The 15,836-nt window shown below is 53.9% G+C and overlaps 1 protein-coding gene across 4 annotated transcripts in view; it reads left to right on the forward strand.

Moving 5' to 3' along the window:
• TTC7B (tetratricopeptide repeat domain 7B) overlaps positions 1-15,836 on the forward strand; it is a 237,585-nt gene that overhangs the window by 194,842 nt on the left and 26,907 nt on the right. For all 4 annotated transcript variants that reach the window (XM_082647696.1, XM_082647697.1, XM_082647698.1 and 1 more), the window contains one exon: positions 11,523-11,725. In XM_082647696.1, coding sequence (XP_082503822.1) covers positions 11,523-11,725 — 203 coding nt within the window. The remainder of the gene's footprint in view (positions 1-11,522; positions 11,726-15,836) is intronic.

Here is a 15,836-nt window from a genome sequence, read left to right on the forward strand (position 1 = left end):
CACATTATTGTGCAGCCTGCAGACATTTAGCAATGGGAATCCCACCATACAGAGCAAATGGCGGCTCTTGATGTGCTTACATAGGAAAGATAACTTCTGTTTCTCCAGTTTTACCCCTTGATCTGCAAGGCCTTCCCAGGCTCAACTCTCAGGGTGCACGGCAAAAGCCCAGGTTTGGCCGCAGAAGTGCTTATTACCCACCACTGGCCATCTGTTTACCCCTTTTTTGCCAAGGCTAATTGTATGATGTCCAACCTTGTTTGGAACCTTCGTGTAAGAAACACAATTGGATTTACCTAGGTTTGGCATGTCCCAGAGCCGAGCTCAGTCAGCCGCTCCCGTGTTGGCATCTTTAATTGAGCCAAAACAACCACTGTAAATTAACAAATTATGTTCTTCTAAGCAGAAATACAAAAGAGGGATGATTCACGAACGTGCTGATTGTTCTTCCTGTGCAGATGCTGGCCAGCGTTCAGCCTCTTGCTGGGTTCTAGACAGGCTGACTCAAGGGCCCGGGAACAGCAGTCATGCCTTCCTCTGTGGCTCTCTTGAAGAAAAGCTGGTCCCCAGTCTAGGACCTGGTGCCTGTCCTACTCAGTCATCCTCGTGAGCAGTGACGGCAAAGAACAAAAAGAGAAGGGGTTCACTTTAGTGTCCAGGCCAGGTGAGACTGGCCGAACCTGCAGGGCTAGTAGAGGGGCAGAGTTGTCCTTCAAAATGGGCATGAAGTTGAGTTTTTAAAGGGTCAATGTCTAGGAAACCACAAGGGCAGAAGGTGATCCTTCTAGGCTGGAAGCAGCTCCCTTGACCTCCCAGGCATTCTCTTGCTTGTGGCTCGGAAAACCTAATGACCTTGGTGAGGGTCACTGAGTCCCAGGACCGCTTTGCCCAGTGGCTTGCTGCCCCTCCCTCAGTTATCCAGGCTTTGCTCCTCGACGTGACCCACCATGACTCGGGAGGAAATTTTGTAGCTGCTTATTAGAACATTGAAGAACCCGGCAGCTAAGATTCCTTTTGGAGTTATCCTTGAAGTTTTATCAATCGTGTGACATCCCTTTCTCATTGCCATAGCCTATAGGACAGAATAAAGCTCTCATTGCTATTAACGCGTGTGGCTTTTAACATTCTACGAGTTGGTGGGATTGAATTCTGGAAATGGAATATCATACTTGCCTTAAACTCCAGGCAGAATGTAAGTCCCGCTTATATAGTATGAATGAGTGAAGCAAATTATAATCTTTATAGGATTGGTGCTATATTGACTCTTTCAAAGCACTGACTTTGAGTCAAGATTAGAATGGTATCGTATATTCAATATGGTCTTTGAAGAGGTAAACTCAGAAGGAATTCATAAAAGAAGCTTCCACTGAACTGTAAGGTTTTACCATAGGTGGTTTGAGCTTTACTGCTCTGGGTGGCAAACTAAAAGTGACTCACATTTTTTGACAACTTATGGAAACCAGGTAACATCTGCGTCCATCGTCAGCTCTAACAATACCGCCAGATTCTGTAAATGCCGCAAGCTTTGGAAGAAACTAGATCAAGGCCTCACACCCAAGGCCATGGTGTTTCTGTGGCGTTTGCGGGTCTCTTCTCTCCTGGTTGTTTTTGCTGATGATCTGAGTGTAGTGGGAGCTTGTGGTGGAGGCCCGTGCTGGAGGTGGCCCCAGATTTGAGGCTGGCAGGTAAGGCCACTCTGAGACGACCTCAGATTTCCAGCCTATTATATGAGCAGGTCCCTGAGCCACTTGTGTGTCATCTGAGTGGCAAAGAGATCATGACTGGGACACCGGAGCCTCTGGCTGCTCTGTGAGGACATCAGCCACAGGCCCAGTGGGGAGCACAGACCCAGGAAGTCCAGGGATGCTTGACCATCCGGGGTCCCTCCCGTCCTGTGTGGTGGGACCCACGCCCTGGGCACCCCTTCCCGCTGTACCTCTTCCTCCTTCCTGGACGCTTCTGACCCCAGGGCCTCAGGCTCCTCACAGGGTACCTGGTGGCCAACTGGCATGGGTTGTACATGTTTTGTTGTTTGGTTTTTTTGGACCCATGTGACAATTTTATTTAAATTATTTTTGAAAAAATAATACACGCACATGCTACACAGTTCAAAAGGCACAAGAGATGTGAAATGAGAGGCTTCCTGCCAACCCGAGTGTCAGTCACACTCCCCCACGGCAGCCACCGTTAGTGTGTGCACCCCCGCCGGGGTATAACACTCGCTGCAGACCATTGCCCGTCGGCACGTCAGAGAGCAAATCCACTGTATGATTTTACCGTAATTTAACCAGTAGCCCACTGACTAACATTTAGATTAGTTCTAGTATTTTGCTGCTACAGACGATGGGTCAATGAGTAGCCGTCTATAGATTGTTCCGTCCCTGTAAGGTAAACTCCTCAAAGTGGAATTGACGGATCAAAGGGTGCGTACTCTTTAATTTTGGTAAATTTTGTCACATTGCCTTCCACAGAATTGTGCCAGTTTGCATTCCAGTCAACAAGGTGAGAATGCCCATGTTCTCACATTCTTGATAACACAGCAAATCATCAGACCTCAAGATCTTTGCCGATCTGATAGATGAAAATGGTATTTCAGTTGTCTGCTCACGGCTTCTGCCCATTTATCTTCTTAGATACCGAGCTTTTCTTTGTGAGTTGTAAGCACTTATTATGTGTCAAAGAAATTGGCCTTGTGCCATATGTGCTCTAAGTATTTCCCCCCATTTTAATTTTGTTTGTGTTTTGGGGTTTTGTTGGGGGATTTTTGCCAAATTTTTTTTTTTTTACATTTACCAATCTTTTGGGTATCAAAAGATTGGGTATCAGCTCTGGGTATCACATGATATTTAGAAAGAAACTACCCATTTTTATGGTCTCTTTTCCTGGAAGTTCCAAGTATCTTCTAGTGCCATTTGTATAAACACCATCTTACAAAGAAGGTCCAAAGCGTTCTTTTCCTCTGTTATGCAGAAGGGAAACCCAGGCCAAATAGAAACCAGCTCCTCTGTGGTCTCACTGGGCAGGAGTCAGGTGAGCTGAATTAGAGCCTTTGATGTTTGTTGCACCTTGAGACATATCTCCCTGGGAGTCATACATCGTTTTCTTTAGAATGCACACCTTATCACTGGCCTTTGGAAATTCATACATTCACAGTCATTCAGAGTTGAACCAGGGCCTTTCCCAAGCCAAGCAGCTTCTTGGTGTCCATCCTTCAATTTCCACTTCTGGGATGGCAGCTAAAAATGACTGTGCAGTAGGTGGATAATTTCTGCTTGTTACTTACTAATAATTATAGCTTTCACTTTGGCATCTCTCACCGTCGAAAGCAACGGCTATTCTTAGATGTGCAAGATCAGATTTTCTGATTTCTGCTGGGAATGTAAAGCTGTGATACTCTCACAAATTCCTTGGCCCTGGCCGGCCTGTCCCGTTTGCCCTTCCCCCTGCTAGGTTCCTCCCAGCCACCGGGAGGCTGCATCGGCAGGGTTGAAGGGTAATCCTGTGGCGCGGCCACCATGACAAGGTGAAGACAGCTCCCAGACAGGTGGCGTGAGGGTGACTGCACAGGGAGTGCTTGCAGGAGGGAACATGTGGTACCCAGGGGTCAAGCCTGACCTGACACGGTGCCAGTCTCCATGGGTCAGCCCCGCCAGACCTGCCCCTTCTGCTGCCCTGGGAGGTTTTGATTCACGGTCTACGACCTGCAGGTAGCTGACCTTTACCAAGCACCGTGCATGTGTCAGACCTTATCCTGGGACTTTATGTGTCTTAACTTGTTTAGTCCTTGTGATAGCCATATAAGGTATAAATACCCTTTAATCACCCCATTTTACAGATGGAAAAACCAAGACACAGCTCTCACGTCACCTGCCTAAGGTTACATGACTAGTAAGTGGAGAAACCAGAATCCAAACCCAGCCAGTGTGGCCCCAGAGCCCCAGCCCCCGCCCAGGGAGGGCGCTTAGCTATGGAGCACGCACCTGTGAGCACCTGTTTACGTGCGTCATCAGGGCGAGGCTCTGGAGCTCAGTGGTCAGCAGACGGACACGGGCTCTGCCTTCATGGAGTTTACAGATATGAAACGTAACAACTGCAGAAGCACTTAGTTCCACGGTGCCGAGTACCCCAGAGCAGCAGTGTAGGCTCTGGGAGAACTGGGAACCGAGGTCCTCCCCAGCCAGGACCGGAGGAGGCCTGAGCATGTGGCAGGCGTAGGACACACGTGGACAGGCCTGTGGGCCACGTGAGCCCTGAGGTTAGAGAAATGGCAGGGCCGCAGGGCATGCAGCCTAGAGAGGAAGAACCACGTGGCCGAGGCGAGGCCAGACGAGCCAGCGCCCCGGTGACCAGGTCAGGATCTCTTCCTAAAAGCACTGAAAAGCTGTTGAAGGACGGCAAGCGGGAGCATGAAAGGATCAGAGGGAGGTTGCTACAAGATCACCCTGGAGGAATGTGGGGCACGGAACGGGAGACAGTGCCGTGGGGAGGCAAGGTCAGGAACTTCGGTCTGTGTGACCGCGGGGAACGGCTGGTCTGAGGGTGGAGAGGGGGGATACCTGAGTTGCATTTTCGAGGCAGAACTGATAGGACTTGTTGATGGGTTAGATGTAGGGGTGAAGGAAAAGGAAGACTCCTGTGTTGGGAGCTGGAGCCAGCGGGTAACTGGTGATTCCTCTTCCTGCCACGGGCAGCCTGGGTGGTGGGAACCGATGGGTGGGGATATGGGGGGGCAAGAGCAACCAGAGCCCTCCTTGAACTTGGGAGCGTCGGGTGCCTGAGGACCCACAGTGAAGGTGTCAGGCAGGTGGCTGGATACTCAAGTCTACGCTTGAGGTTTGGGCTAGAGACATCAAGTTGCGAGTGGGGATTTAAAGCCAAGGGATGTGGTGAGAATGTCGATGGAGAAGGGAAAGGGCCAGGCACCAGACCTGAGCCCTCAACATTCAAAATTTGGGGAGGAGAGGAAAAGCCAAAGCAGCAGAAAGGAAGTGGTCAGCAAGGCGGGAGGGAACCGGGAGACGTGGCGTCCTGGCAGCCAAGGGGGGTTACGAAGGTGCCTGCGCGGTACCATCAAGGGCTTGGGTTCTGGACTCAGACTAGTTGAAATCCTGGTCCCACCACCCTAGTGCCGTCCTCTGCAAAATGACGACAGTTTGACAGTCACACAGAAAATGCATGAGAGTGTTCAACGGGGGGGGTCAGACACTCCATAACTGTTAAAATAATGATTTCTTGATCAGCATTGTATCTTCATTTCTTTTTAAAGGTTATAGTCCATTTATAGTTATTATAAAATATTCCCCACGTTGTATAATATATCCTTGCAGCTCATTTTATACCTAATAGTTCATACCTCTTAGTCCCCTACCCCTCCCTTGCCCCTGCCCCCTTCCCTCTCCCCATTGTAAAATGATGATTTTTAAGTGCGTGTGGCAGGTAGGAAATGCTGCGGAGGGCTTGAATAAGGTGGAGACAAAGACATTTGTCTCCCGGCAGACACGTGTGCCCAGCCCTGGCGCTGCCCTGCCCTCCGCGGCGGAGGCTGTCCCAGGACCAGCTAAGGTTGTTTCCCAAGTCTCCTCTCTCTAGGGAAGCAGGGTTTGGGGAAAGGGAAATGGTTTCGGGGGGTCGGCGAGTCTGCAGGCATAACTCCCTGCTGCCTGCAAGACCAAGAGAAGCTGATGGCCCACGCGCCTTTTTCTGCATCCCTCTCTGCCGGACCTCTGGTGGAATGGAGGATCTGATGGCTCGCACACAGGTACAGCCCTCGGGCCGCCTCTCACATACACGGCTCCTTTGTGTGAGTTTCACAGGAATGTCCCCTCTGGGTAGGCTAAGCCCCAGGGAGCAGGTGTGCCTTAGCTGAAGGCACCTTGGTGAGAAGAGCTTCCTCGCTTTCCAGGGGCAGATGCAGCCCTACTCCAGGCTCACAGCTGGCCAGCGGGGTCCAGGCTGGTCAGCCCCACTCTGCCCAGCGCCTCTGCACGGCGCACGACCCAAACAGCCCTGAGCCCAAGGCAGGCAATGGGAGCCGGTTCTCAGCCTTGCAGCCGACGTGAAGCAGGTGCTTGACAAGTGTCAGAAGAGTGAATGAACGAGTGAGGAAACTGGGCCCCGTGCGGGGCTGTGGGTGCATCCCGCTCCAGGTCCCCCTATCGGGAGCCCCCTTCACCACTGAGGAGGAAAGAGGCCCCGGGCCTTGGCACTATAGCTCAGCCCTTTTCAGATCCCATCTTTAGCTTGGTTTGACCAACGATTTCGGAAAGCCCTCTGCGCGAGGCACAACGCACAGGGGAGTGGACTTGATCCCGGCCCTCCAGGGACGTGACCTCTATGGGATAACACAAGTCACGGGAGCACGGGGCAGCCTGGGGTGAGGGACTTCCCAGAGCACGCAGGGCAGTGGAGGGGTGACGCACCCAGGCCTATCTGGGGAAGTCGTGTGCAGGGTGGGGTTTGGGGGGACGTCGTGTGCAGGGCGAGGTTTGCGGGAGCCCAGGGTGAGGAGTGATGGGTCTGCAACAGTACAGGGAAGGCACTTTGGGCAGAAGAAACAGCAGAGCCAATGTGTGGAGGTGAGACCGTGAATGGAGCACGGAGGGAGTGAAAAGGTAGCAGGGTCCTAGTTTAGAACGGGCAGCAAAAACATCTGGGTTACATTCACCGGCAGTTGGGAACCATTGAGGGTTTGCAAGCGGGGGTGGGGTGGAGGGGTATTTCCAGCATTTTTCATAGTAACCTGGTAGCAAGGAGAAGGCAGGGGATTCCAGAGAGGACAGCCAGAGCTTAGTCTGAGCTTCAGAAAGGGGTAGAAAGTGTCCATGACCCTGCGTGGCACCTTACCTTTGGTTAGAGGCTGTCAGCTGCCAGCGACCAGGACAGACTCTGTCCCTGTGACCTCTTCAGAGAGTGACCCTTCAGAGCCCGCCCCGCAGCGGGGGCTCTGACACTGCGCTGAACTGTGTTCTTGTTAGGAGCCGATCAGCTTTAAGTTCCCAGAGCCAGCTTCCCTCTCTGTTGCTGTTCCTTCGGTACAAGCTCTTATATCTCTTAATGAGCTCAAAAGGCCCTTTGTGGGTTTTTTTGTGGTTTTTTTGTTTTCACTTGAATTTAGCCCTTGGTGAAGGGGTCAGGGGAGCATCACTTGCTGTGGCTTCTCTGGCCTTTGACTCCTCATCGACCTGGGCCACAGAGACGGTTGCCTTCCTCTGACCCGCAAGCAGTGTCCATTAGTCTACAGTCTTTCCTTAAGCACCTACTAAGTGCTAGGTCCTGTGCTAAGGGGTGCAGAGGTGACGTGGCTGGAAGTTGCTCATAGTTTTAGTGGGAAAAGACAATACCGATCACATTTTTTGGAGGCTTTAGGGAAATAGTACACCTCTGTTTACGTCCTGAGTTCTGAGCCAGTTAAGAAAGAGACAGGGAGTGAGATGGAGATCACACTCCCAGCTTTGTGCCCAGGGAGGCTGAATCGGAGGATGCATCGTGACTCCTGGCCTCAGCTGGGCTCCCAGTGCATCACAGCTGATCGAATTCACCCGTCCCGAATTGCTGGCCTCGCTGTCGCAGGGGCAGAGCCCAGCATCACGCCCGCAGGAGCAAGCTGAGAATGCAGGCATTCAAGACTCCAGGCTTCCACCCTCTTGGTAGAGACACGGGCCAGCCTCAGGCCCCACCTGGCAGGTGAACAGGCCCAGAGAAGTTGATGGCCTTGCCCAAGGTCACACACAAGGCCTGGGCGCAGGGATCGAACCCTCCATGTTCCCCTGACACTGGCTGACCAACGGGGTACCCTAGAGTCCTGATAGCAAGGAGAAGGAGGGCTTGAATAAGGTGGAGACAGTGCTGCCTCAGAGACCCGGAGAGGGGGCCTAACCAAGAGGGGAGGCCAGCTGTCCACTCTTAAGATCTCTTTGGAGGAAAGAGGCTCCACTGGGGAGAAATGGTTTGAAAATCACCCCAGCCCGTTGCGCCTGTGTCCTTCTGTTTGATCTTAAAACGGAGGGGTCAGGGAGCAGCGCGGGCCGTGCACTCGCCCGCCCCTCTGCCTCGGGAGCACAGGCCGCAGCAGTGACATGAGCCTGCCCCTACAACTTGGACAGCACGGCAAAGAAGTCCTCGGGGGTCTGGATCCTCTCTCCCACCTTCTCAATCATGACTCAGCTCAGCCCCCGTCGTCTGTTTCCTCATCACGAGGAGGGAGGAGAGGCACCAGACCTGTAGCCGAAGACACGGAACCAAGAAGACACTCGGTCCCGTGTTTGTTTTCACGGGGACCCACACAGAACAGGGTGTCATCTACATTGTTGTGTTGGTGTTCAAGGCTCCCCCCACTGCTGCAACATACACCTTGATTCTTGTTATAAAACCTCTGGGGACTTCCCTGGTGGTCCAGTGGCTGGGAGTCTGCCTTCCAATGCAGGGGATGCGGGTTCGATCCCTGGTCGGGGAACTGGGATTTCACATGCTGCGAGGCAACTAGGCCCGCACGCCACAACTAGAGAGGAGCCCACGCACCGCAATGAAGAGCCTGCGTGCCGCAACTAAGCCCCGAAGCAGCCAAAAAACAAATAAATGAAAATAAAATAAAATAAAATTTAAAAATCAAAAGCAAAACAAAGCTCTGGAATCATTTCGTCCCCGCTCTCCCAAGTTGGCCTTTATTCCGGAGCGATCTAGATGGGAGGGGCCTGTGGTGTCTCACCCACCCACAGGCAGCCCTGGGACCTTGGAAATGAACACGAACTCACCCCCAAAGGGAAGCAAGTCAGGAGGCAGCATACAGTGGGAGGAACATTCTGTATTGCTGCCCCCGCAGCCGCCAGGCTCCGGAACCTGAAACTGCCAGATACACCCCGGACTCTTCTGGCGGGAGCTTGGAGAGAGTCGTGTTACTGGAAGACAGCGGGCAGCCCTGCGTGTCTACCTCCCAGGAGGGCAGGTTTTGCAGAGGCCCAGGCGGAAGGACAGACGCGTGTGGTCTCTGTTCCTACAGAGGCCCCGTGTGTAGTAGGTGCTCAGTAAGTACCTCAAGAGAGGAGTCTCGGAGGACGTGAGGCAGGCGCAGTGCCGGCCCGGCCACACTTAGAGCTCAGTTGTATGTGAGTGTCCGAGTTTCCAGGTCTGAGAGGCTGGGCCTCTCCCCGCAGGTCCCCGGGCCAGCCCATCACCTCTGCTCCCTGTTGAGGGGGACTGATGGCCAGAAGCACAGATGGGGTGCAGGGTGGGTCTGTGCCTCCCCCGGGCTTGCTCATGGCCTGAGGAGTCAGTCACTGGTGTGACTATGGTCACCAGGGAAGTGAGGTGCTTAGGAGAGGGCCATGCAGTGGCATCGACACTGACCACACCCTGCCCACCCAGAATTTCCAGTCTCCGCGCCTGAAGCTGGAGGTGGGGAGGTAGAAGGGTGGATGTCAGCAGAACGTGCTGTCCGGGGGCGTAGCCAGGACCCCTCACAAAATGTCTCTAGGGACACAGCCATCAGAGGGATACCCAGGCTGGGCTCCCCTTCCAGCTGGGGCGGTGGGACGGGGTCAGAGGTAGCTTCCGGGGGTGGTGGCCGTTGAGCTGGGCTTTAAAGGGGGTACAGGGGTGACACCATCAGGGCAGAGGCAAGAGAATAAACAAAAGCCCAGGGAAACAGCGGCGGCTTAACACGGCAGAGCCCGTGGGTGTAGGAAGCAATAGGAACACAGGTTAGTAGGGGTGGTAGAGACAGTCACCACGGGCTCCGGATGCCAGGCAAAGGGGTCTGGATGTTATCTGGGGGCAGGGGAGACACTGTTCTCTGTAGAGAGCTGAGAGCACAGCCGCAAAGCCACGCCTGCCTGTACCTTGCCTGGGACCTCGGACAAATTGCTCAGCCTGTCTGTGCCGCAGTTTCCTCGTCTGTATAACGGGGATAAAATAATAGTACCTAGTGGATCACTGTGCAGACAAAAGCAGAAATGAGAGCACTTCTTTGCACAAAGCCCATGTTTGATGATAATTAGCTACTGGTATCATTACTGTTACCGTTCATTCGTTCGCAACCATTTCTTGCGCTCTGACTGCCAGGCGCTCATCCGGTCGCTGGGGACTCAGCAGTGAATAGTGTGAAGGTGGTGGCTTATGTCCTAGAGGGGCCCCCCAGACAGTGAGTGAGACAGACAGGGTGAGCCTGGTATTGGCCGGAAGAGAAAGCAGGGAAAGGAACTGGGTCGTGCTGGGTCAGGACGGGGTAGGGGGAGCAGCAGTTTTAGGTGGGATGGTCAGCAGAAGCCTCTCAGAGGCCGTTCCGGGGAAGACTGAAGGGGGTGAGGGGTGCCCAGGAACGGAAGGAGCGCTTTGCAGCAGGGTGGTGACCCCACCGGAGCTTTGCCTGGGGAGGCTGGTCTGTCAGTGGCTGCGCGGGACAGAGGGGCTGGAGGAGAGACGGGAGGGGCGTGAGGGAAAAAGTCAACGTTTTCTGTTTCTTTGTATTGTGTTCTTCTATCATTCCTATTCTCGTGTGCCTTCCGTTATACACAATGTGTGCATATACACGTAACTTGGAGATATGGACACAAAACCTCCTTCTCTGCCAGGAGTGGAGGCCAGCAGTCAGGGCAGGAGCAGGCGAGGAAGGGGCTGCCCGGGGGTGGGAGGAGGGGTCCGTGGGCCCGGAGCACAGCGGCCACCTGAGCGGGGCTCTTGGTGGTGGTCTTGACAGGTGTGGCTGAGGAGGGAGAGTCTTCCCACATCCAGCCAACGCAGGCCCTACATTGGAGAGACGGTGGGGCCGTGACCTCAGGGCCCTAAGGAAATGAGGAATCTGAGCGGACCTGGGGATGGCTGGGGGCACGGGACGTGCATGATGGAAGCCAGGGCTGCAGAGCAATTAGGGACCCTCCACGGAGGCGTGGGAGCCTTGAGACCTGAGATTGGAGGAGAGCTCATTTTCCTGCTTTTTGGAAAGCGATGGCTCGGCAGTGTTACACAGTTACTAGTCCCCCCGGTGCAGTGGCTTTCCCTGGTCGGTCCAGGGCAGGGTCTGATGGAGCAGTGATTTTATGTCGTGCCCATAGCAGCACCGCCTGCTGGCCTTGTCACGCTTCCTGGCATCGGGGAACCAGCCCGAGAGCAGAGCCGTTGCCCTGTGAGGGGCTGTGCCCCTCTGGTTTGCCTGTCCTTGGGTTCATCCAGCCCTTCTTCTGTGGTTGCCAGAGCTGAGGGCAGGTGTCCCTGATGTGCCCTGAGGATGCGTGACCTCCGAATGGGGGGGCAGGGCCCAGGCAGGCCTCACTCCCGTCTCATCGGTGGTGACAAGTGTCCCCTCCAAGGCCGCACGGCCTTGACTCGAGTGCCTGTGAACAGTGGGCGGGAAGGACCGTCAGCCCGCGGCTGTTTCCACTTGGGGTTGGGGGCTAGGCTGGCTGGCTCTGGGCCCTGCGTATTCCAGGTGGGCCCCTGCCAGACTCCCGTGGTGGAGGGGAGGCGATGTCCCAGGGCCTCTGAAGGGCAGTGGCCCAGGACAGCATCTGCCTGTGCTCTCCTCCTCACAGCTGATGTCTACATCGGCATTGGGAAGCCGGCAGAAGCCACAGCCTGTACCCAAGAAGCTGCCAACCTCTTCCCGATGTCCCACAACGTCCTGTACATGCGAGGCCAGGTTGCCGAGCTCCGAGGAAACATCGAGGAGGCCCGGCGGTGGTATGAAGAGGCCTTATCCATAAGCCCCACCCACGTGAAAAGCATGCAGCGGCTGGTGAGTCTGAGCGCTGGCGGGGCCTCCAGCCCTGGACCAGGGGTCCCCCGGGAAGCAGCACATAGTTCTTGACCCTCAAACCCTGCTCCTGTTCCAAAGGCCAGATGCACCTGGGCTGCCAGGCTGTCAAGGTGCTTAAAGCCAGCGAGCGCCGTTCCTGTTGTAGTTTACGCAAATGGAGCTCGTAGGAATCGGCAGCGCACAGCCTCAGCGACCCTGCCTGGGGGTCCTGATCTGTGTGAGAGGAGAGTTTTGAGTCAGCGGTCTCCGGCCAGCAGTCCAAGCCACCTTGTGGCTCTGGGTTTAATAAAGACATATTTGTGGCCCTGGGCACTGTCATTGTCATCTTGGTCTCCGAGCTGCTTATAGCAGCCACCTTGGGGGTGTCCGCACCTTGGGGAGCCTTCAGTACAGAAGTCAGAGCACTTTACCTCCTGGGGGGCTCTCTTACCTTGAGAGAGCCGAGACCCCAGCCTGTCTCGGAGGCCACTGGCTAGTGGGAGCATCCTGTCAGAGGACGGGGGCAGCCCTACTGTGCCCAGAGGACCCAGGTAAGTCACCACAGCATCCACACTGCATACGGGTGTGGTGGCTCTGAAGCCGCACATGCCCCTCCTCTGGGTGCCCGGCCAGGAGCCCGGGGCTGCCCCACTGCTCCCCTCCCTTCCTTGCCTGGGAGTTGGCCACCCGACCAGCTCGGTTTCAGTTGGGCGGGGTCAGTTAGACCACTCACACGTGGGGCACAGCGGCTGCCCAGGAGCTGCCCGTCTGCTGTCCCCTTCCTGCGAGAGTCTGGATGGAGACTTGGAGATGAACCGGGTCCAGGGAGCGGGTGAAAAGCTGCTTTCTCTGGGCCTGTCGGCCAGACTTAGCTTCTGAATTTGTATTTCATTCTTAGCGGTAGGACATCTCTGATTTCATGAGCCACGGGAAGGGAAAAGCCCGTAATGCAGCCGAGGTGTCCTTCAGGTGGGCAGCCCTCGGGAGCCCAGCGTGTATGATCAGGGGGGTGTGACGTGGAGGAACGGGCACCGGACAAGGTGTCCAGGGACAGAATTCTGGCCCTGCCGTGTCACTCGCTCGCTCTCTGACTTTGGGGAAAGCCCATAAGCTCTCCGCACTCGGTTTCCTTGCTGTAAAATGAAAATATTCAACTAGATAGGCTCTGAGTTTCTGTCCAGTGCTAAGAGGATACGGTTTTGTAACCAATAAGTAAAATGTTCTCCAGAGGGTCCCAAAGGCTTTGTTCTCTCACCATTGCTCACAGTAACATCACAAAATGTAGATGGAGCTGAGCAGTAACTAGTGGTTTTCAGCAGAAGAGGGCCCAGGTGCCCAGCATTAGGAACCATGGGAAACGTATGCTTCTGAGCCAGATCTGGGTTCAAACTCAGCCCTGTCCCTGCCCCCGGGACACCTTGGGCTAGTCACTTAACCTCTAAGAGCCTCGGTGTTTCTGTGCATTGAGCTGTTCCTTACCCAGTTCATTTGTGAGAACAACATGAAATGGTTTACATAACGAGGCCAGCAGAGCTCCTGGCACCTAGTAGGTGCTCATTAAATAGAAAACTGAAGACAATCATTTTCAGTTTTAAAAATAAATCAGACCTTGTAATAATCACAATCATTTAATTTTCAACTTCCCTTTATGAGCATTTTGTAGTTCAATACAGCTTTATAAATAATTTTACGTATTATCCAAACATTAGTTTGTTTGGTTAAAAATATTCCATGGCTTTTCATTTTTGTCTCACTATTGTAAGAGGAATCTGTAAAGAGCTTTTGAGATCTCCCTGCTTTTGCTGAAGTATCACAGAAGAGGTATAATCAACACCGAGCACTCAGCCTTTTTATTAAAAAGAGGCAGCGTGTTTCTACCCCGGGGCCTATGAATTATTCAGAGAAGTATTTCTTGTTCGTCCCCAAGGGGAACACATGAGACAAAAGATCAAATAGGAAAATCGCACCGGGAAAGTTTTCTGTTTCACCTTTGGAGCTTGTCAAGACACCTGAGCTCCCTGCCAAATGCCAGACGCTTTCCTTTCTGAAAGGAGCAGCAGTGGGCCCAGCGGAGGAGAGCTGGTGAGCGAGGGCCGGGTGATGGAGGGGCCTTGCCTGTTGGATCCAGGGCAACGACCGAGCCTTCTCTGGCCCGGAGACATTAGCTGCCTTGGAGGTTTCAACAGGAGAAAATTGCGATAATAATAAACTCTTAAACTTCTCCACGCATCCTGATACATTCAAAAACTATCTAGACTGGAGGCAGATTGAGTCCGACAGGCCTACAAATTTGAGGAGTTCAGATTCTCGTGGTCCGAAACTGCCCAGTGACTGTGCTTGTTGTGGGTCCCAAAGGGTGGCTCGGCCAGTTCCTTCTTGGTGACCTCGTAAATGATGCCCGCTGGCCTGCGTCCTCCCAGCCACAGCCACAGCTGGCGGGAGCCCCGCGGCAGCCAAGGTCAGCTTCCCCTCCCACCGGTACTGCCGACTCTCCTGGTGCCCACGGAGGGGCAGCCCCTGGAACCCAGGCCCCCAGCCCTGAAACATCACAGCCCTGTCTTTCCTGCCTCCCACCCCAGCGGCACAGGAAAGCTCTGTTTCTTTGGCTCACCCTCTTGGTGCATAAAGAGGCATAATCTTAGCCCCAGACACAGACGAAGCACGGGAAGGGAAACCTCTTATTGAGTCACAGAAGGTCCTGCCTCTACCCTCGTGGCAGCCAGACTGCTTTGCAAACCCCTAAGTGAAGACGAATTGTCAGCAGGGAGATCAGAGGCCGCCTTTTTCCCAGGTGACGTCCAAGGGAAGAGTCGGGGGCTCTAGACTTACGGGGCAGAGGAGGCGGAAACAGATGTGAGCGTTGGCACCTGCCTGGCTCTCAGGAGTGGGGTGCGCAAGTGACAGGGTGGGCCAAGGAGGCCTGGCCGCAAGGCCACGGCGAGGGTCAGAGGTCAGACTAGAAGGAGTTTGAAGGACCTGAGCGCAGCAGCGAGCACCATCCCAAAGAACCAGCCAAGGGGCTTCCAAGGGAAGGAACCGACTGCAGGCAGATTGCAGGTCATGGAAAAAGCCCAGAGGATGGAAAGTGCGTCTGCGTCAGCCCTGATGCTCAGAGAGGAAGGAGAGGGGCCAAGGGGCAGTCGGAGGGAGCCAATTTGAAGGAAGGAAGCCACGTTGTGTGTCACAGGTGGAGACCAGGGGCTGACGGTGGCCACGGAGAACGGTTAGCAGTCGGGGCGCGAGCTTGTTCCCTGAGGAACGATTGTTTGCTACCTTCTAGGGCGGGTTAGTGGGAGGACGTGCCACCGCCCAGCCCAGCTCGTAGGAGAGGCACGATTTCAGAGAAATGCAAACACATTAATATTGTTAAAAAGCAATAACGACTTGGAGGCAGATGGTATTCATTAAAGTATTAAATGTATTAAAGTTAATACAAGGTCCGACTTGACAACAGAAATGTAAATTAAACCCCAGTGAAAATTGACAGTTTTCTAATAGTTTCAGCCTTCACAGATGTGTTTAAATTCACATACAGGGCAAAGAAAGAAGAGAAATAATGTGTTTAATATTAATAATGAGTTAGCACAAGACAAGAGAGCTGAGTGTGGGCAGATAGTAAGGGAGCGGTGAGCTGACGGGATAAGGAATTACAAAGTGATGTTGTTGACAAGGGGAGGGAATCATAGAGTGATCAGACTTCTTTCCAGAAAATCTAAAGGCATATGTTCATATCTTTTTTGCATAAGTATATAACTTTACATACATTTGCATGCCGTGGTAAAAAGCCTTTCACTCCCAGGACCTGAGATAAATTAATGAAACATAGAGCAACTGTTTCCACACCAGTAACCCTGTGCTCAGGAGGAGGGGGTAGAGGAGGGAAAGGGGGCTCACGGCGGACTAAGGGCAGAGGAACGACCTCTGGGTGATACCACCCAGGCCAAGGACAGGCACGGACTCAGGGTAGACAGGGACACGATGACCAGGATAGGGACAGGCTCTGCAAACAGGGCCACCCGCTTGCCCTCTGATAACGTCACCCTAGGCTCCCGAGGGCTGTGTGTGAGATGGGAGGGTAAGAAAGGAACAGAGGGGCTTCCCTGGTGGTGCA

The sequence above is a fragment of the Grampus griseus genome (assembly GCF_964374135.1).
Source record: "Grampus griseus genome assembly, chromosome: 2".
NCBI classification, from domain to species: domain Eukaryota; kingdom Metazoa; phylum Chordata; class Mammalia; order Artiodactyla; family Delphinidae; genus Grampus; species Grampus griseus.